This window comes from Schistocerca cancellata, chromosome 9, assembly GCF_023864275.1.
Source record: "Schistocerca cancellata isolate TAMUIC-IGC-003103 chromosome 9, iqSchCanc2.1, whole genome shotgun sequence".
Lineage (NCBI taxonomy): Eukaryota > Metazoa > Arthropoda > Insecta > Orthoptera > Acrididae > Schistocerca > Schistocerca cancellata.
In genome coordinates this window covers 257,873,113-257,896,495 of record NC_064634.1, presented here as the reverse complement: position 1 = coordinate 257,896,495, position 23,383 = coordinate 257,873,113, and the positions used below count along the sequence as shown (strand labels likewise).

The 23,383-nt window shown below is 42.5% G+C and overlaps 1 protein-coding gene across 1 annotated transcript in view; it reads left to right on the top strand.

Annotated features, from left to right (window-relative positions):
• Positions 1–1,997: 1,997 nt before the first annotated feature.
• LOC126101349 (odorant receptor Or2-like) overlaps positions 1,998–23,383 on the top strand; it is a 73,682-nt gene continuing 52,296 nt past the window's right edge. Inside the window, exons 1-3 of the mRNA XM_049912018.1 lie at positions 1,998–2,045; positions 7,615–8,172; positions 18,136–18,416. Coding sequence (XP_049767975.1) covers positions 1,998–2,045; positions 7,615–8,172; positions 18,136–18,416 — 887 coding nt within the window. The remainder of the gene's footprint in view (positions 2,046–7,614; positions 8,173–18,135; positions 18,417–23,383) is intronic.

The following is a 23,383-nucleotide window of genomic DNA, read 5'->3' as shown; positions in this document are numbered from 1 at the left end:
CGGCCACCAGATTATAAGAAATGCGACACCCATGATATGATACGCAAGCAGAGATCGACAGCAGCGCTCCTAGCGGCCTCGCAATGAACTTCTAATACGGGAAAATTTGCCACGAAAATACTTTTTATTTATTCTTTGTGGGTGGCCTGGTAGTCTGATTGTAAAGTGTGTGCCTAGAAATGCTTTCGATACCCTGCAAAGTGATACATTCGAGAAATCACAATCAAAAATTAAGATTAACTTCTAATAGCTGGACTTCACAGTCAGGTAAAATTTTGTAAATTATATCGTGGTCAGCTTTTGACAGAAAAATTATTAATTTGTAAAATCAATTATTGCGATTTCGACCGTGCGGCCAGTAGATGTGCAAATAATTACGCTGTAGCACATGTCAGACCCTTATAACCACGTGAAATAACATGACACAGATACATACTGATTACAAACATCTTGTCTGTATTGTACTCTTTGAATTGCATTGTACAAGTAGGTACGCTGTTCGTATTTTGCTACATTTTTGCTCAAATCTGTAATATTAGGTGGGGTAAACTATTCCATGTTTGCTGTTGTTTCACATTTAACGGAAGCTGGTTCTGTCACATGGTATTCTCTGGATTCATGCCTGTTTGTTACTGCTTACGATTCCGTGTATGAACTGCACGATTCAAATGTGTGGTAAACATGCTGATCGTATTCTACGTTGCTTTTGTTCGCGTCCTGTTTTCTAAATTTATAACGTTCAATGGAGGCCGCTGAAATTTTCTTTGGAGAGGATAATTAGTACATTGAGTTCTCCTAAAATTTATTGTTAGTAATACCTGTTAAATACATGTGAACACGCATCTGCTGCTATATGTTTGGTATTTGCAAGGAAGTATTCTCCAGTCACATCGATTATCGATCACACTACTCTGCATTTATGTCCGTACCCTGTAAACCACTATGAAGTCCATGACACTCAGTTGCAAGAAGTAACACTATTCAAAACTAAATTACGTATTCATTCCGTGACAAAATAAAGCTCCCCACCAAATGCAGGAAAGAACAGAAAACGGACTTGAACAAAAATGACGTAGAATGTGAGCAGTGTACTTACAAAGAATGTAAATGGAGCAGTTCACACACGTATTCCTAAGGAGTAACAATAGACATACGTCCACAGAACACCCAGCTTATGTTTTATATGAAACAAAAACAAATATAGAAAAAATTTTCTCTGCTCAACATTATGAATGCGATAAGTATTCAAGCAGAATACGAGCAACATATTTACAGTGCAAAGCAATTAAAAGAGTGAAGTGTGCACAAGAAGTCGTAACCAGAAAAACAAAGCGTTGAAACTAGCTTCTGCATATTAATAAATGAAAACAAATACGCCGGCCGTGGTGGCCGTGCGGTTCTAGGCGCTGCAGTCTGGAACCGCGAGACCGCTACGGTCGCAGGTTCGAATACTGCCTCGGGCATGGATGTGTGTGATGTCCTTAGGTTAGTTCGGTTTAACTAGTTCTAAGTTCTAGTGTTAGGTTAGGTTAGATTAGTGTTTAACGTCCCGTCGACAACGAGGTCATTAGAGACGGAGCGCAAGCTCGGGGTAGGGAAGGATTGGGAAGGAAATCGGCCGTGCCCTTTCAAAGGAACCATCCCGGCATTTGCCTGAAACGATTTAGGGAAATCACGGAAAACCTAAATCAGGATGGCTGGAGACGGGATTGAACCGTCGTCCTCCCGAATGCGAGTCCAGTGTGCTACTAAGTTCTAGGGTACTAATGACCTCAGAAGTTGAGTCCCATAGTGCTCAGAGCCATTTGAACCATTTGAACACAAATACGTAGGATTTTAAGATACCCAATAAGAAAACAAACTGATGATTGACTGATAACTCTACAGCACTCGAAGTGGACTGGCAGCAAACTGAGTTCGCCTTACTAGAAGTCCCTATATGAGTTACACCTCTGTAACTGTCATGTTCCATACATCATATGATGTCACAGGCCAACATGTCAGAAGTAACTCGTGGCCCATATCTGTCACAAGAGCTTACACAGGTGCGTTCCTAAGCCCTTAATCACACTCTCTAATTTTAGAACAGAACAAAACTTGCACCAAATTACCCAATACACCACTATATTACAGTAAATATTTCTTCACAACTACAAGCTGCAGAGATTTGCGAGAGGTGTAGGATAGACAACAGACACAGCATAACAGGTTGGTTCAAGTTCTGTGTCACTTACATACCGTTTATGCTGATATGGGAATATTAACATCGTTGGATTGGACGCGGAAGAGAGATGTCGTCGCCGGCACATTTGCCAGACTTGACGCCTCTGGATTTTTTCTTGTGGGTATTCGTTGTTTATAAAGACGTTACTGCCTCGATAGCCGCTATCAAAAAATAAGTACCAAAGTATAAGTATAGTATCTCATTTAAAAAACGAAGTTGACCTTCTTATCTCTGAACTGACCCACTTAGCAAAAAAAAAAAAAAAAAAAAAAAAACTATGTCATATTCATATTAAGGCCCCCGTTGTCCCATGCAACTTTTGTCCCACAAACTTTTCATCTCCTATAATACTTTCGGAGTTATTCTTTATGGCAATAGTTAGTGACTCACCCTGTATATGCGTGTCCGGATACTATTTATCAAACCTTATATACCCTTCTGTTCTTCGAACGTACCATGTCGAACTTTCTACTGTAACGCTCTGTGGGGTACACAATGTTTCTCTTGGGGGGCTGTCACTGGAGTTTGTTGAGGGTCTCCGTAATGGCTCTCGCACTAAATAAACTATTCCATGACGTAACGGATGGTCCCTATTTCTTCTGCTGATCCTACGATATATACAGAGTGATTATAATTAAAGTTAAATTTTCAAACGGCTGTAGAAATAACACCTGTGGTCAGAATGACGTCAAATTGCAATGGAATATTATCGTAGAAGGGGGAAAACGTATGACAGAAGAAAAAAATAGTGTCAAAATGGATCAATAGATGGTGCTGTATGTGTCAGAGTACGTAAATGAAGACACCTGTCATGCACTCGACACACTGAAGTTTGCATAAGCACTCCGGGTACAGGGATCCTCCTCCTCTCGCATCTGCGACGTTCGCCATGACTGTCTCAATGCAGGATCGCGCTCTGCTGGTAAAGCTATATTACAAGAATGATGACTGTGCTCACGTCGCTCTGCAGAAGTTCCGGACACTGAAGGGTTTGAAAAAAGGCGTTAGTCCCATGACTGCCGTGGGTCTGGAGAAATTGATTCGGAAATTCGTGAAGACGGGTTCTTTGGTGTGCAACCTGGTAGAGGAAGGAAACGAATTGATTCGACGTCAGTGGAAGAAGTGGCAACAGCAATGTAGGAGGAGACGAATGGTGGTGTGCAAACGTCTAGTGCACAGAGAATTGGACATAGCCGTGAGCACGGTGCTTTAAATTCTACGCAATATCCTTCTTCGCTATCCATTCAAAATTACCAATGAGCACGAGTTGCTTCCTGTTGACCTGCCAGCAAGAGAGATGTTTGCTTTAGAGTTTCAGGCTCGCATAGATGTGGACAATCATTGGCGGTGGAAGATTGTGCGGACAGACGACGAAATCCACTACCATCTGACAGGGTATGTCAATACACAGAACTGTCGAATATGGGCAGCGGAAAACCCACACGCAAATAAACCAGTACCATTTCATCCTGACAAGGTCCCTGTGTGGTGCGAGTTTACGGCATCATTTATCACAGGGCCATATTTTTTCCATGGCCGGTCCTGTTACCTGTACTGTCACTGGAAAGTGCTATGAGTGTCTTTTGCGCAACCACGTCATTCCAGCTCTCCAACAGCGTGGATGTGTGGATGGCATCATTTTTATGCAAGATGGTGTACCTCCGCACATTGCAAACCCAGTCAAGCAGCTGCTGAAGCGCCATTTCGGAAATGCTAGAATTATCAGCCGCGATTTCTCTACAGCCTGGCCGTGCCGATTACCTGATCTTAATCCGTGTGACTTCTGGCTGTGAGGCTATCTAAAAGATGTTGTGTTCAGTGTTTCGATTACAAACTTAGTTCCATTGAAGGCACACATTACGCAACACATTCTGAACGTGACCCCGGAAACATTTCGATTAGTTGCGGATCATGCTGTTCCCCGATTTCAGCTTGTTGCAGAAAACAGTGGACAGCATATTGAACATGTTTTGCTCCAGTAACACGGAAATTAATAATCCGATTTGATTTTGATTGATGCTTTTTATGCGATTTTTGGCCTCAGGACAATTAAAAACCGATGTGATTGACGCTTTTTACGCGGTTTTGGTCTCAGGAGAATAAAAAACCTATATGAGTTATGCTTTTTATGCAGTTTATGGCCTCAGGACAATTAAAAACCGATTTTCCCATCCGATGTGATATGACCTTGCCGTGGTGGATGGACTTAGGTAACTAACAGTATGACACGTATACATCCTTGCACACTGAGTAGTACAGTTTGTTTAACGTGAAACTTGCACCTTACGCATTGTTGTATGATTCATTTGTCATTTATAGTCGACCTCTATTAGAATATGATGCTTCCAGCGCCATATATTGCTACATTTTGTAACTATTTATTTTTCTTCTGCCATACGTTTTCCCCCTTCTCCAATAATATTCCATTGCAATTTGACATCATCCTGACCAGTGGTGTTATTTTTACAGCGGTTTGAAAGTTTAACTTTAATTATAATCACCCTGTATATACGATGATATCGATGAACAATACTCAAGGATCGGTCCGACAAGTGGCTTTTATAAGGCACTTCGTTTCGTGGATGAATTAAATTTCTTTAAAACTGTTCGACTGAACCTCAGTCTGGCATCTCAGATTTGTTTCATGTGGTCATACCACTAAAGTTTGTTTCGGACGGCTACGCATGTGTATTTTTTGGTCTTCTCTGTTTCCAGTGATTTTCATCAACAGCGTAGTCAAACAGATATAGATCTGTTCAACAATTAAGGCAAACTACGTTGCATTTGTTTACGCTCAGGGTCGACTGTCAATGTGCGAAAGACGCACCGACGTTATCATGAAAGATGTTCCCTGAATTCGTGTCAAGTTTTTGTTAGGAGTTTCCTTTTTTATCTAGAAAGCTTATTATATCCATGCTATACATATGGTGCAGAATTATGGAATTTCCCGGCGGGGTCAGGGATTTTCTCTGCCTCGTAATGACTGAGTGTTGTGTGATGTCCTTAGGTTAGTTAGGTTTAAGTAGTTCTAAGTTCTAGGGGACTGATGACCATAGATGTTAAGTCCCATAGTGCTCAGAGCCAATTATGGAACAGAAAAAACACAAACTGATGATACGCGTCAACCAATGCACCTAGCAGTTCTTCAACTTTCCTCATAAACTGCTGTAATCTTTACCTTCTCCGGTAATCTGGGAGGAGCCGTGTGAGAGTCCGACTCCGCACAATACTCGGTGTGAATCTAACAGGAATTCACTCAGTGACAATATTCTAATAATTGTCTACCTGTGGAATGATCGGAATACTCATTTGTATAGCATTACGTCTGTGGACTCTGTAGCTGCTGAAATACAATGTTGTGCAAAACTTAGGGACGAAAGCAATTTTCGCATGACGTGTCACTGCCAAGTAAAGAGCTCGATGAATATTGGGACATACTCCGAGAGAGATGCTCAGTGAGACGAACAGAAATGACACTTTTATTTGAAGACAATAGTGATACTGAAGTCATCAAGATTCATGATTGTCCCCTGGACCGTACAACGTCGGGACATTGTTTTTAATACGGTGTATGATCACGGCGGACGGCAGTTCATGCTCCTCCTCGTGCTGCCATGGTGGCCACAAGACCGATGGACGTTCACAACTGCTGGATGATCTCTGGTGGAAGTGGACTTGCTTGAATACGTTTCCGCAACCTACCCTACACGTGCTTGACGGAATTTAAGTAGAGGGAATGGACATATCAGCATATTTGCCAAATATCCTCTCGCTCCAAGAGATCCCCCACCTGCACTGTTTGATGTAGTCGTGCACTATCATTCACAAAAATCAAGTCAGGACCGAATGCACGCGTGAAAAGACGCACATGAGGAAGGAATACAGTGCACAATAACGTTCACCGATGAGTGTACCATGTTCAAGGAATTGGAGGTCAAAACGCCCACGGAAAACAGTGCCTCCCCACACCAAAAAATGATCATGTTCGACAATGTTCCTGTGTGCATTACTTGTAGCCAACTCTCGTCTTATGAGAGTGTATCCGGAATCAGCACTCAGACTGAATCTGCTCTCATACGAGAAGAGCACACGACTCTATGCCTCGTTAGTCAGGTCCCTGTGGAGCTGGAACCATCGCGAACGGTGCACGGATATGCTGGTGAAAATGGAACACAATATATTCATTGTCAGGCAAACAGATCACTCCAATGTAGTCACCGTGTTATTGTGGAGTGTGTGATAGCGTGACTTGCAATTGTATTAAATGCTGGCACAATTGCACCCGCCGTTTGACGCGGCTCCCTTTTTGCCTGTTTTACAACGTAGCCGTCATCTGCTGCAGTAGCTGACCGCGGTCTACCACAACCTCTCATTTGGGCAGCAGCAGCTGTTGTTTGGAATGCTCCCCATGCACATGAAACAGTACCGTGAGCCACACCACACTCCGGGGCTACTGTCGTTACATTTCGTCTTTCTTCCACTCACCTCCTTCCGACAACGACGCGCTGAGGAAGTAGCCCCTACGCGGCCTAGAATAGGCCATTGTCCTTTGACGCATGGTTTTCTGTTACGTCGTGAGGAGCCACCAACGTGTCAGACACGTGGGACACAGCTGTCGATACGACATATTTTAACTGAGTGTGTTTTATATGCGGGTTTGAGGGAAGATTTCAGTTTCCCACCAGACCTACCCTCTCTTTTAACTAATAATGAGGCGCGTGTCGCTAGAGTTTTACGTTTTTGTGTGATGTCTGGCCTTCTTCCCAAAATATTGGGATTGAAGTCTTAATGTGCTGTCCAGTGGTTTGGTCACCCATTATTTGTAAGTGGTCACTCAGCCACCGTTAATTATTTTTACCTGTTTGTACTGCTATTTTATTTTTATCTCCCTGTTTTGATGTGCTGTGTCCAATCTTGCAATTTGAACAATACCCATTCTCTCACAATTCGGCTCCAAATTGAACTTTTGGGAACGGGCGCTGATAACCTCGCTGTTGTGCGCCCTAAAACACTAATAATCATCATCATCCAGTTTCCCGATGACTATTCTCCGTGTGAAGTCATTCCAAGATTATCTCCTGTCTCTGGACCATGTTGTAGTGAGCACTACCGCATTGCACCGTAACTACTCGCTGATTGACACATACTATATTTCTACGTTCGTTCAGCTGCTTCGTGTTGCGGGGCCAGCCCCGTTGGGTATTATAGTGACGCTGACCTCACGCCACCTGACGCCAAAATTTTCTGTGTAGGACTGGGAGACCTGTGGCAATTTACTCCCGCATTTTGGTTTGTTTCCGCCTAGTAGTTAATATGTTGCGTTACTTTATCTAGCTAGACCTTAAATTTTCTAGAGCATTGTATTCACAGACATTCCGTTTACTTCTCAGGTGAAAAGCGGCCTGCTGCAGAGAGAGCTACCAATCAGTGATGAGACAGCAACATTTACTTGGAGCGAGACTGCGGGCTCCCTATTGAAGGTGAACATTCGAATACTGTTCTTCAGTGGTGCGTGGCCACTGACAGAATCCGCCCTGTATTACGTCTACACCGCAGCCGTGTTCCTGGCGAGTGTCGCCAATATGGCCGAAGCCGCCGTGGGCATCGCCTTCGGACAGGGCAGCATGGAAGAGATCACACTGGTGCTGCCCAACACGCTGACCACGGCCTGCGGTGTGGTCAAGCTGGCCTTCTTCTTGCGCGACCACCGACGCTACTACGCCCTGGTGCGACGAACGGAGCGTCTGGTGATGTCCCAGGAGGAACTGGCGGGAGGAGCAGCCGAAGCCTCTGCACGTGACGTGAGCCGCCGCGTGCGCGCCTTCGCCCTGTTCGTGGTCGCTCTCATCTGCGTCCAGGGCGCCGTCTGGTGCCCCATGCCGCTTATTGCCTACCCAGGCGAGAGGAAACTGCCGTTTGGACAGCTACCCAGCACCAATTACACTCAGGTTTGTTTGTTACAGAGCACCTATAACACTAAATGGCTAAACCGTTTGGACAGCTACGCAGCACCAATTACACGCAGGTTGGTTTGTTACACAGCATCTACAGCACTAAATGGCTAAAACGATGACCTGATTCTTTTTGCAAGTTGCCAATCTATCGGCTTCAAACTAAACTAAACTCCGCGCGAACAGGCCATGAAGGCACAACGGTACCTACCGGCCGCCATGTCATCCCGTCACTGGATCCGGATGGGGAGGAGCATGTGGTCAGCATACGGCTCTCCAGGCCGTTTTGTCAGTTTGCGAGACCAGAGCAGCTATTCTTCAATCAAGTAGCTCCTCAGTTTGAATCACAAGGGCTGAGCACAGCTCTCTTGCCAACAGCGCTCGGCAGGCCGGATGCTCACCCGCCCAAATGCTAGCCCAGCCCGACAGCACTTAACTATGATCATCTGACGGGAACGGTTGTTGCAATGCGGCAAGGCCGTCGGCTTCTAATGGTTTCAAACGACAACAAAAATTTGGTTTTTAATATTTCATATAATTATTGACCGACATGAAAAATTTAAAATGTTGTTGTGAGCGTGTGGGTGCTATTCTGTCATTCTGCGCAACGGATTAATCTGAGATGTACCCTTTACCCTGTGGCTCCTGCAATCCGCAATTTCCACTCCCACACTCCTACAGAAGTCAGACAGACGCTCCTAACGTTCTAAAGAGAAATGCCTGAAAAACTTTCAACAGTAAATATCTTCGGAAGTCGTCCGCTGTAAGGAAATGACACAAAAATTCACAAAATTTCTTACGCAACTAGTGGGATGCTTGGGTACTGGAGTAGTGCTAGTTAGTGTAAGAAAAACATGAAACTAACGAAAATTATTATTTATTTTGCAAACATTCTGAGAAATCACAATGGCAATTTTAGTTATGAACTGCACAAGTTATTTACGGGTTCTTTTAGGAATGTGAAGTTACCTCTTAAGGATAGGATTCGCTAATGAAATTTCTATACAAAGTTTCATTGTTATTGACTTGGCAGAATGCCTGAGAGCCGCGCCTACTCAACTTGAATAATTATCCGTTAGAATGTTGCTAGGTACGGTCGAGGCTGTCGCATGTGAAATGCAGTGAAGTGTACTGTTGTGGAGGAAATATGGGGCTCGCAAGAACTGTAGCGCACAATACTGTAAGCTGCGGCGACTGCTGTCTGCGCCGCTCGCTGCTGACAAATAATACCTCTCGTTCTATCTGGATTGGTTCCACCACGATGCCACTCAAAAATTCGCTCGCAGGCGTTTAAGTATAACTCTGTCCGTTCACACCACGCAGTGAACAACGCTTAATCGCAAGGACTCAGTATAGAGTCGCACTCCGATTCGCTTTCGACAGAAGTGCTCTCCCAGTGAGGAGAGACTTGCTCCTCGCTCTTTGAGTACACGTACGAGCGCGCACGCTCTCGTTACGTGTTCTCTCTCCAAGAGCGACAACGGAACGGCCCCTCTCCATGCCAGACGTGAAGGGGTATATCTTTCAGTCTCTTCCATTACTCCTTCAGCTCAAGGCGTCAGAAATATCGTCTGCCAATCAGCATTGCTCTTCTAAAACAGGAGAATGACGTTTCGTTTAAGGCGACCAATCCGGAAATATGTAGCATCGGCGTTTGCCGTTTGCTGTCTCCCTGTGAAAATCTATGAAACTGCGTGCTATATTTGTAAAGTATGCGTAGGCTGGGCGCTCCCACACAATGTAGCGGAATTTGCTTTTAAGCTGAACATGGGGTTGTTCTTCCTTTCACTTGGGAAAACGCTGTCTGCTCCACGGGCGGTCGAGGTTGACTCGTCCTCTGAAGGGACCGGCCTCCCGGCGTGCGGTCTGCCTCTCTCAAACAAAAAGCTCCTGTGACCGTCATGTCTGAAATATATGTGTGTACGCCAGCCTCGAGTATTTCAACCACGGTGCGCTTACTTGTTATTTGCATATCACTTACATGAATTCATACATTGACTTTATCTTATCAAGTTCGGGTTCGAATGAAGCGTCTTGATGTGCGGAATATGATTGTGAGGGCGGAATATGTAAGCAATGAAGGTCATGAGACCACGACGTCTTACATTGTCACAAGCTACTCATTAAGAATCATGATCTTATGTTGATACACCGATGTGACAAATGTCATGGGCTACCTCCAAATACCGTGTAGGACCTCCTTTAGCCTGGCATAGTGCAGCAACTCGATGTGACATGGATCAACAAGCCACTGGAAGTCTTCTGCAGAAATATATTCGTCAATAACTGCGAAAATGTTGCTGGTCCAGAATTTTGTACACGAACTGACCTCTCGATTATGCCCCACAAATGTTCGATGGATTCGTGTCAGGCGATCTGGGTGTCCAAATTATTCCCACGAATTGTCCAGAATATTCTTCAAACCAATCGCGAACAATATGGCCCAGTTACATGGCGCATTGTCATTCATAAAAATTCCATCGTTGTTTGGGAACATGTGAAACATCCCCTTAGAAAAATTTATAAATGACAGTTCTGGAAAACCTCTACATTATTTGATTTTCAACCAGCTGAGCAAAACTGAACGTACTCAGACATTTCTCTCTTTACTTATTCTAATCAACACTAAACTGACACACAATATTTTTTTTTTAGCGCAACGCAATCTGACTTTCAATAATCCCTACAAAAGAATGGCCCTGACTGACAATAACCTACACCTTTCATGAAATACGTACCTCACAAAAATCTTCGTTACTCGAACTAATGCAATACAGCGAACGCTAATACTGCCAACTAAATGAAAGATTCTAACTATTGAAGGCACTAACTACTGATAGGCATAGTTAGCAAATGAAAGATTTTGATAGAGAACAAACAAAGTGTTTACCTTAATACTGTTCAAAATTCATAATATATATATCAGTTCATGACATCCAGTCTTACAAATTTCCTTTTTCTGACGGACACACGTCCAGATCGTCCGCTTTCAAAACTCTGCCATCTCTCTCCCCACAATCACCACTGTTGGCGACTCACCTCCAACTGCACAACGCTACGCACTGTTCACATCCAACTTACTTTCTGTATTGAAAAACCCCTCCCTTTTACGGATTGGCACAGGACTCTGTGTAGCATCTCGCTAAAATGATGTGACTGGATGCTTGAAGGTCTTGGTTGGATTTGTATCTGGCACTTTATTAACGTTTCTTTTTCGTATGGTGTCAGACCAAGTTTCTGCTTTAGCCAGGGTACTTTATCAGACTGCCTCCCAACCTCTAAATGTATGCTATTCTGGTTGCATTTAGAACATAGCCCAAAATACTGCTCGTTATTATGAAAACTACATATCATCACCAACGTAGAGCTATAAAAGAAGATAAAAACTGGAGTATACCTACCTAATTCGTTCCTAGTAGCCATAACCAATCATGTGTATGATTTTATTTGTAGTATTGTAGAACAAGATGTTAAGATCACAGTGTAATCGTATTAAGAATTTTCCTATCTACATGCTATCTGTCTCTATGTATTAATTAACTGTCGATGTGTGGTGACTCAACAGAAATCACCCACACCATTTGGGAATGACAACTCCATCCTAATATCTCTAAGGCAGTTTAAACTCTGTAGAATATTGAAATTGCATAATTATTTTCTAAATGCAAAGTGTCATGTATGTGTATGACACATCTTCAAAACAATCATTTTTTCTTCTTTACATCATCATTTAACGACTGTCTTCACATTTTGTATCTGCTTTTATTTCCCATATTTTATACGTTTTCCATATTTTCTCAAAACATCATTATTTCCAGATGTTACCTACGTTTTGGATCTTCATAGTATAGAAGAAGCTTTATGCTTACAGACTCTCTCTATGACCAGTTATAAGTTATATCCATTCTACTTGCTCTTGCTCTCTGCCATTGACGTGAGAAATGGGGATGTGTATCATCAAACCATGACTTCTGAAGAAAGGTAGCTATCAAGGAAACTGCAGTGTGGTTACGAATTACCTGTGTGTTGGACTCTATAGAGGACTGCCTTAAACCTTTACAAACATCAATAACTTTGATGGATAAAGTAGTAAACTCACTTTATGTTTACTACATTAGAGGATATACGAAAAAATCTGTTCATAACACAGGTACAAGCTGCACAGCACTGCAGAATGTCTGGGTGGGTGACGCCTTCCTGTCCCCACGCTGTCACCAGCACAGCACATGGCTATGGCTCACTGACCTGCAGCAGCAATGTCCTGATTTGCTGATGAGGCATGCCGTCCAGTGCCCCATGACATTTTATAACTCTGTAATCTTAAATTGCGAAATAAATGTTGTTGCAGATACCTCTGTGTCACTAACACCCTTTCAAGACACTATCGATTCCATTCAACTGCCCTTCCAAGACCTTTGTAGTCTCTGACAGAATTAGTGTCATTGGCAAATCTCATTATTTTTATATCTCCTCCCTGAGCTTCAATACGTATTCCAAACTTTTCTTTGATTTCCTTTACTGCTTACTCAGTGTACAGACTGAATGACATCGGCGATAGCCTGTAACCCTTTCTCACTCCCTTCCCAACCACTGCTTGCGGTTCATGCCCCTTGACTCTTGTAACTGCCGTCTGATTTCTGTACAAGTTGTAAATACCTTTCGTTCCCCCAGGTTTTACCCGTGATATCTTCAGAATTTCAAAGAGAGTATTCCAGTCAACATTGTCAAAGTTTTTCCCTAAGACTACAAGTGTTATAAATGTAGGTTTTCCTTAACCTGTCTTCTAAAGTAAGTCTTAGGATCAGTACTGCCTTGCGTGTTCTAACATTTCTGCGAAATCCAAACTGATCTTCCCTGAAGTCGGGTTCTACCAGTTTTTCCTTTCTTCTGTAAATAATTCGTGTTAGTATTTTCAGCCATGAATTATTAAACTCATAATTCGGTAATTTTTGCACCTGTTTGCAACTCTTTCTTTGGAGTTGGAATTATTACATTCTTCCTAAACTCTGAGGATTCTTCGCCTGTCTCATACATCTTGTTGCCCAGATGGAAGGGTTCTATCGTGGCTGGCTCTCCTATGGCTCTTAGTAGTTCTGACAGAATGTCATCTTGTCCTGGGGCCTTGTTTCCAGCTAGGTCTTTCAGTGCTGTGTCAAATTCTTCTCGCAGTATTGTTCAAATCAAATGGCTCTGAGCACTATGGGACTTAACATCTGAGGTCATCAGTCCCCTAGAACTTAGAACTACTTAAACCTAACTAACCTAAGGACATCACACACATCCATGCCCGAGGCAGGATTCGAACCTGCGACCGTAGCGGGCGCGCGGTTCCAGACTGTGGCGCCTAGAACTGCTCGGCCATTTCGGCCGCCCCACAGTATTGTACCTCCCATTTCATCTTCCTTTACGTCCTCTTCCGTGTCTGTAATACTGCCTTCAAGTTCATCTCCTTTGTATTTACTCCTTTCATCTTTCAGCTTTCCCTTCTTTGCTTAGGACTGGCTTTCCATCTGAGCTCTTAATATTCATACAGCTGTTTGTCTTTTATCCAAAGGCCTCTTTTCATTTTACTGTACGCGGTATCCATCTTTCCCTTGTGAAATATGCTTCTAAATCCTTCCATTTGTCCTCTAGCCATTCCTGCTTAGCCATTTCTTCCTGTCAGTCTCATTTTATAGACGTTCGTATTCCATTTTACGTTCTTAGGAGATAGATTTTTTTTGTAAGAATCAGTAAACATCAAGCTGTATTTAAAACAGCACTCCACCTCCACTGTTGTACATTTAGGTTTTGGGGTACACAATGTTGGCATTGGCAGTTAAGAGTTGTGTGTAGACAGAATTTTTTTTATATGGGGTTGCATTTAGCAGACAAAGAGTAACAGTTGCCTTGCAGACGCCTTGTAGATTCTCTCAGGTTTGGTGGGGAACCCAAATCACTACTTGATGCCAAAGAAACATGGTAGAGTAAGCAGTAAGAGCATGTAACGCCGGAAATGCATATCCTCCTATTTCCATCTATTGTACTATAAATTTGTTTTCCTTATTTTTGTTACCTGAATATATAACATTTCTGTGTCTTCGTATATTGTAATTGTTTTACTGTTTGTATATATATATTTATGCATTTATGTCGATGTATAATTGGTCTGTTTCGTAAATATTATTTGTATTTTTACGCTGGGTCTTGCCTAGGGAAAACTGCTATCGAACGATTAGATCGATAGGTCGTGTGAAGGATCAAAGTGTGTAGGATCTTTGGTAGTGTTAACTCTGGCGCGTGGAGCGCGGGCAGAGGGAGTCTGGCTGGAGTAGCGAGTGGAGCAGGTGTGTTGTGTGACGCTCCCGCGAGTTGCCGCGCTTTCGGGGTTTGGCAGCATGTAATTGCACTCGACTTGCGATGATAGTTTCTGACATGGTGTCGCGGACGGGAAGCATTATCTGGCGCACATCAAGAGCCCGTTTCGTCTGGTGACCGTGTCGAGAAGAAGGCGCGCCAACATCCAGCTTCTGCAACAGCGACGGCCGACAATGAGTGACTGTCGCCACATCCTCGATCGACGGCTTCAAACCTTCAATCAACCAACAAGGAAGACTGGAAGCACGTAAAGTTTTAGAACTGTATGGCAGACCTCAGCTTTTCAAACTTTTAAAATTGTTGCGTCACAAAATTACAGCTACTTAGCATGAACCTTTGTTGCTCATTGTCCCAATTGCATTACCAAGCAGGCTCCCTTCCTTTTCCGGAATGAACCCGAGTGTCGTTCAAATTCAGACGCCAGCATTAAAATACAATCATTCCATTTCACTACTTTAATTTCAAAGTTCAGTTAAAGTATTCATAGCTGGCTACAATACTTAGATTACACAAGCACAAATTAATAGTGCTAGTTTTGTTATCATATTTTAGCTTACCTGTGACTGCAGCTCAGCTCGGTACATACTAAATTTTACTATTGTTAATTGTTCAGAATCATTTAATTCAAGTTCAAAGTTAAATCTCTTATTTCTAAAGTGCGTAGATTCAAGTAGCTTTTGAAATGATTGTTGAGGTAGTCCAAGACTAACCGTATTTTACTGAATTTCGATGTGCTTCAGAAAGAAAGCTCACTATTAACTTCAGTCACTAAATTAACTTTCGATTTTCCAGTTTTATTCATTCTTTTGATAAATTAAGTCAGAGTGTAGCGAAATTTGTTACTTCTGACAAACTTTCAGTTTTCACACTACACTTGTCGACCTTCAGTTGCCACGCTTCTAGTGCTAATTATATGTGTAAAAATCTTTCTTTTTCAGTTACTATAGTAATTGTCCTTAGGACTGGCGACCGTAATTTCCCCCAAATCTCAAATATCTAACTACCGCTAGTTGATTGTTAACGTAATGGCCGCACATTTACTTTCTTTATTAACTTTACCCCTATTTCACAATTAATTTCCACCAGTTTCATTAGCATTTTTCCTTTCATTTAGATGTAACCCTTTCCTCCCTCTTTACCGACAAATTAACCTCGGTGACGATTGCTTTTCCCGAATTTCCATTAGGTACACGCGGTTTAATTTTTCACTGTCATCAAGGTCGATAAGTGAGGGGGAGGTTACAAGCACAAATACTGTCGTACGTTTATACATAGATTACGGAATAACATGGAAAGTCTAGAAAGATGTGTAAAATATGGAAAAAAACCTGAATACGAAATGGAGATGCAAAATGACTGGAACTGGTAAAGAAGAGCTGTCATATCTTGATGGGCAGAGAAAATACTGGTTTCCAAGATGTTTGCTACATGCTCATGGTACGTCCGACACAGAAGATGTGTTTCAGATATTCCATATAGTTTACTTTTCATTAGAGATCCTATGGTGGAGTAAACAAAAAATATCTGTATAATTATACGAACAAACGATCTCTAACAAATTCTGTATCATCACTAGTAAACCGACCAAAATTAAAGAAAGAAGAATTTAGTGTCACATCATAAAATCTGGATGGCCTTGGTTTAGAAAAGGGTTTTGAGACCAATGATGACACTGTTTTATTACGTCGTCGATGTTGTGAAAGAATCTTAGCTATATGTTAATTTCAAATAATTACTGTCACCTTTACGATACATTACCACAGAACCAACGGAAAATGTGATCCGTCCAGATACCTTCAACTTTACGGTACAGAGATAAATATGTTTACCCAGCCACTAACGGCGACGAATGAGAGTTGGTATCAGTGTAAATAATAGTAATGATCAGGCTTATTAGATAACAATTATAATAAAAGATAAAGACAAGAGGAAAATTAGCGAAGCAGAACTTATAACGTGATTCTGGGAACTATAGTACTGGCCATTAAAATTGCTACACCACGAAGATGACGTGCTACAGACGCGAAATTTAACCGACAGGAAGAAGATGCTGTGATATGCATTTCAGAGCATTCACACAAGGTTGGTGCCGATGGCGGCACCTACAACGTGCTGACATGAGGAAAGTTTCCAACCGATTTCTCATACACAAAGAGCAGTTGATCGGCGTTGCCTGGTGAAACGTTGTTGTGATGCCTCGTGTAAGGAGGAGAAATGTGTACCATCACGTTTCCGACTTTGATAAAGGTCGGATTGTAGCCGGTCGCGATTGCGGTTTATCGTATCGCGACATTGCTGCTCGCGGTGGTCGAGATCCAATGACTGTTAACAGAATATGGAATCGGTGGGTTCAGGAGGGTAATACGGAACGCCGTGCTGGATCCCATGGGCCTCGTATCACTAGCAGTCAAGATGACAGGCATCTTATCCGCATGGCTGTGACGTATCCTGCAGCCACGTCTCGATCCCTGAGTCAACAGTTGGGGACGTCTGCAAGACAACAACCATCTGCACGAACAGTTCGACGACGTTTGCAGCAGCATGGCCTATCAGCTCGGAGACCATGGCTGCGGTTACCCTTGACGCCGCATCACAGACAGGGGCACCTGCGACGGTGTACTCAACGACGAACCTGGGAGCACGAATGGTAAAACGTCATTTTTTGGATGAATCCAGTTTCTGTTTAGAGCATCACGATGGTCGCATCAGTGTTTGGCGACATCGCGGTGAATGCACATTGGAAGCGTGTATTCGTCATCGCCATACTGGAGTATCACCCGGCGTGATGGTACGGGGTGCAACTGGTTACACGTCTCGGTCACCTCTTGTTCGCACTGACGGCACTTTGAACAGTGGACATTACACCCGTGGCTCTACCCTTCATTCGATCCCTGCGAAACCCTACATTTCAGCAGGATAATGCACGACCGCATATTGCAGGTCCTGTACGGGCGTTTCTGGATACAGAAAATGTTCGCATGCTGCCCTGGCCAGCACATTCTCCAGATCTCTCACCAACTGAAAACGTCTGGTGAATGGTGGCCGAGCAACTGACTCGTCGTAATACGCCAGTCACTACTCTTGATGAACTGTGGTATCGTGTTGAAGCTGCATGGGCAGCTGTACCTGTACACGCCATCCAAGCTCTGTTTGACTCAATTCCCAGGCGTATCAAGGCCGTTATTACGGCCAGAGGTGGTTGTTCTGGGTACTGATTTCTCAGGATCTATGCACCCAAATTGCGTGAAAATGTAATCACATGTGAGTTCTAGTATAATGTATGTGTCCAATGAATAACCGTTTATCATCTGGATTTCTTCGTGGTGTAGCAATTTTAATGGCCAGTAATGTAATATTGGGGCTTGTAAGATGAGGATCAGAGTCCTAAGGGCTATGCTCTGTGACATATCGATGACTGTAATTTCGATAAAAAAAAGAACCCAGTATCTATGTCTAATATTAAACAAAAACAGGTGATCTTCTTTTCCTCATGATACAAGTATGGCTTAGTGTTCGTTAACAAATATGATGTACTCTTTGCAGTTGGTGAGGTAAGACAAGAAAAGTGAATTCCTGAACTTCTTTTCAATGTTTCTTTTTTAGGTGCCAGTGTACGAGTTATCATACGTACTGCAGTGCATGTCGAGTTTCACCATCGCTAACGTCACACTAGGCTTCGACTGCCTTTTCATGGGCATCATGGAGTTCTTGGGAGCGCAGCTCGACCTACTAACCTTACGACTCAGAAGCCTGCAACTGGATGCGACCGCCTGCACCACCGAGCAGAAAGACGGACGTGGCTGTGCTGTTCAGGCAACGAAAGGGTATGACGACGCTCACAGGGAGCTGTGTCTCTGTATTGAGAGGCATCAGGAGATCATCAGGTATAACCAGCAGTTATAGAGAAACACCAAAGACAAATGGTGTAGCTGGTGCAGGGCCACTTTTAGCACTAGGTCTTGCCTAAATTTTCTTAGGGATTGATGAAAATGGCAATGAAATGTCACGCAATTCACTGCAAGGAAATTATCTCATTTTCAGGTTGATGGAAAGCGTAACATGAATTTTATTATTTTTTAAATTTAATGGTAATGATTCGTTAATACCGAAATCTGGAGAGCAAGGAGATCAAAGTATGTGTGTTATTTCGTGACCGTGTTTCAATTTCCAGTCTGTCTTTGACGTTACTTGTAGTATAAGGGCAAATATTACAACTCAAAGCTCAATATAGTGCGACTAGAAACGATACGGACAATCCGTATGCAGAAGCTGTTGCAATCACGAGACGAGAGAGTTGTTTGGCTAATTTCAATTATCATTAAGGTATGTATGTAATTGCATGCAGCATGCTCACAAATTACTCATGTGGCACTCGAGGTCGTGTCACAGGATTCACTGTGGACCTGATCCTAGACTAACGAAATTTTATTTATATGTTTGCGGAAATATTATCTGGAACAGGTAAAGCTTTTTGGAGCGTTTATCGGGGTGGTTCCGCCATCTCTCTTCAGATTCTGGAGAATAGTAGCAACGGTGGTCGCCTTATGTGGCTGGCATAATACTAGTGGTGAGCTGCAGCAGCGAAACTCCCAAAACCCGAGGGTACAGTAAGCCTTTGGTCCGCCTACGCAATCTGCACGAGTGCTACGCAATCAACTACGCAGCCAATGGTGCATGATCTAGGATGCTTCGTGCCACTGCTAGTCTTCCACTTCTGCGTATACTTGCAAATGAAGCGAGGGAAACTCGATGGCCTATATGCCTCTGTACTGTAAGGGTCTATGGGTTGCACGCAGCTGTACGTTACGTAACAGACGCTCGCCAGCCGGCCTATCTGGAGTGCTGACAATTTGCTTGGTCAGTACACGTGTGTCCGGCCGCAGTGCGATGCAGTGAGTAAGTCACTGGCCGCCGTTCGCAGCGCGCCATGTTAACTAGAGTGTCTCTTTTCTTAGCTCACCATAGAGCCTTTAGATACGACAGTAATTAGCCGTTGTTAGGACGACAGACACAGTGATGATGGGTGCGCGTAGCGTCTGAGTTTTATAATCGGCATTTGTTAATAAAACTGTTTAGACTTACTTCTCGGTGTTCACGTATTGCCGTACCTCAAGGAGCCACTGCTTACAAATACTGACAAAATATTTCGTGTAATTATCATCCGGGGCAACAATACAAACAACCCCATTCTAGTACCAACCCTACCGTTCCCTGCTTTGTACATAGTACCCTTATAGGAAACAAAAGTTAGAGGCAGTAGAATTATAATGTTGTCTCTCATGAATAATGGTTTCCGAGGTATATTCCAAACTACGGCCTGTTTGGTCATAAAAAAATACGGTCATGGAAAAAGGTTGTTATTGACAGTAATATTTTAATACATATCTACTTTACTTTTCCACATAATCGGCGTTCACATTTACATAGTTTCTCTAACGATGCACCAGCTTCTTTAAACCCTCTACACTGAAGTCTAGCGCCTGTAATTGAACCAGTTGGTAACGCCAGTCTTGAGCTCCCCGTCGTTTTGAAATCATTGTCCACCCATCCACTTTTTCAAATGCAAGAAGAGGAAGTAGTCACTTGGTGCAAGGTCGTAACTATACGGAGGGTGATCAAAAAGTTCCCAACGAAAATATTGAATCTTCTTCTTAGTTTTGACAACGGTGTTGTCGTGCAGCAGCATTATGCCAGACGACAGTTTCCCACGGCGTCGATTTTGGATCGCACGTATCAGTTTGGTCAGCGTTTTACAGCATACATCAGCTGTGATTGTTGACCTACGGCCCATGAAATCAATCAAAATTACGCCCTTTTCATTCCAGAAAAAGGTAGCCATCATTTTTCGATTCGAGAACGGAGAATGCTATAAAACTTTTTGGTTTGGGTGAAGCTGAATGCCGTCATTGCATTGGCTGTTGTTTTCATTCCGCGTTGGTGTACGATATCCACGTCTTCCCGTCCGTAGCAGTGTGTTGTTATTGTTAGAATGGAGGCGGGGGTATTAGGGGAAATTGCAATAGATAGCAACTGGAGGTCAGAAAATGTCGTGGCGTCATTTTATTACTGTATTCTGGAGGGCCGGAGTGGCTTACTTTAGTAATATTAACCGCCATTTTCTAAGTAGCATAGTTCTGATGGATAGACCTCGACTGACGAGGAGGAGGAGAGGGGCTCCGATAAGATACTGTTAATAACAAACCTGAAATTGATTTTTTATTATTGCTTATTAGAACTATCTCCAAAAACAAACATGCTCCTTTCACTACGGACTAAAGAACGCAAACGAATGGCAAAACTCACACAATTGCAGTATAAAAAAAGACGAGGGGAGGGGAAACTAGATTACTATTGCCCCAGAGGAGAGGGGATGAGATCCTGTGACCTCGGCGTACGAGAGCAATAGCACATTTGTTCCAGAACTTCCACTGTGAATGGATGACCCTGCCTGGTGCCTGGGCGAGAGCAGAGGAGGCAGAGGGACTTTATCTTACTGCTGACCTTAGTATGCTAGAATAATGTTCCCATTGAGACTGAAATCTCCTTCATACATAACTATTTCCAGGAGGTTTTTTCTTTTTTCTTTTTTTAGCTGAATTTAAGACAAGCGACCTTTCAACCTTCTAGTGCCCCTTTCCGTACACTGCCGCTTCGCCAGCAAACAGTCTCAAATTCTTGCCCACCCTATCCAATAGACTGTTTATGTGCAAGGAGAGTGGGACAGCGGACGTAACACTCTTTACTCTTTCCTGAGGCACCCCTACAGTTATCTTTCTCTATTACACACACTCCCCGTCTAGAAGTGCAAACTGGATTATATTACTCGAAACGTCTTCGACGAGTCTCGTATCTGAGAAACTGTTCGTATACTTCGTCTATGGTGCGGTACAGCGTCGAATGTTTTCCGAAAATCTAACAACAAAGAAACATCACATTAGTCTACAGCCACGGTTAGCAAGGTATCATGGTTGAAAAGTGCAAGCCCTGTTTCGCACGAGCGGCGCTTTTTACATACATGCTGATTTATGTACAGAAGGTTTTTCTGTCTTTAGTAAACTTACCGAGTTCGATATTAGCAAATGCTCCCAGGATCCCGCAGCAAACAAACGTTGAAGCTGTTGACCTATAATTTAAAACTTTCGTCTTTTTTCCATGTGGAGAGCCTCTGTATGTTTTTCTTCTCGTCGCTTAGATGTCTTAGCTGTACGAGATATCCCTACGTATTATTAACTGAATGAAATCCCCCGCTGCGTTTCTAAGACTATTCTAAGAAACTGTAGCGATTTTGATATGGTTTTCAATAATAGATGGATTTATTGATTAAGAAAATTAGTGTATGTGATTTATAATTATAGTAATATTGAGTGTATATGTATTCTTGTCAACTCTATATTTATTTGACGTTTGGAGTGACATGCTAATTATGGTAGCTGGGAGCTAGCCAACTATAGAGGAGGCGGTATCTGGAGGAAACACAGTAAAGTTAACAATCATTACAACTGCAGAGGGCTATGAGATTTGATCAGAATCTATACATATCCTGTATCTACATTTATAAATTGTAGTCCCCCAAATTCTTTTTCAGTCTGTAAGTGAAGGCTAATCCGGAAATTATTCTTCGGATTTTGATATGTTTTTTACTAACACATAGTCTGATTCACGAAGAGGTTTGTGTACTTAAGTTGTTATAATAGTTTTACGAGCCACGCAAAGATCGGGCGGATCGCTAGTTCACTATAAATGCGAGCTAAGAAATGAGGCTAGCACTGCAAAATAGTCTCTGTGCAATAGAGTTGGAACTGTCAGGACCTGGCACGTTATTAGTTTTTTACTGCATCAGTTCTTTTTCAACACCAATGATAATTATTTTTATGTGTTACAAAATTTAATAGGGGTCGTCGCAATATAATTCCACAGTCACTGGTTGTTAACTGATATCGGTTGACTAAAAACAATCTTCAGATCGAGCTTCCACTGTGATTCCTAAGACATCAAGTATTCTTAAATATCACATAATTATTATTATGAGTAAATTACTTTTACGTAATACATTTAAAAAGCCCACGGAAAAATGGGATAAGTCACATCTAGTACATTATTCAGGAGAGGAAATTTAAACTTTCAAGACTACAAAAACTACTTAAAACACTCCAGTCGAGTGTAAACAATATAACTACGGTGCCAATTTAAAGACTGTAGAGAAAGTTCCTTAGGAAAAAATATTAGTTGTAATTATTGATAAAAAAGACAATGCAGACAAAGAAAGTACATCTTTGCCACGATAAGAACGTGGTAAGCCCATCACTTTTTGGTAGGATTTCATCTCAAATTTGATTGTTAATTTTAGGTGTTCATTTTCTTGGTGTTGAATTTTGGTTCATTATGAAGTAGATTAGTATAGAGATTTCTTGCGTCTTGACCACAAAAATAGAGATTTCTTGCGTCTTGGCCACAAAATTGTTTAAGTTCTTGAAGATCTGCATATTTTTTGTAAGATATAGGCAGGAGCTCTGGAAGTATACCTCTAGAATTAGTTATCTGCAAAACAATCTCGATTTGTCTTAAAAACGTTTCATATTACAAAGCACATATCATTACATCCTCGATGAGACTGTAAAAATTCGTCAGGTCTATGCAGTTGATACTCAGGCTTGACGTGTGAGTGCAGGCAACCAGAATATCCAAAACTATTGGTGACCAGGTTCCATTCTAAGCAATCCTCTATTTGAACGACTTTTCTTTTTTCACAGCCAGAGTTGCTTTGAGCGGTCGTGTCTTCAAAGAACACTTAAGTGCTTAAACGCTTTTAGAAACATCGTCCAATCTCGTATAATTTCTTGTTGAACATGAA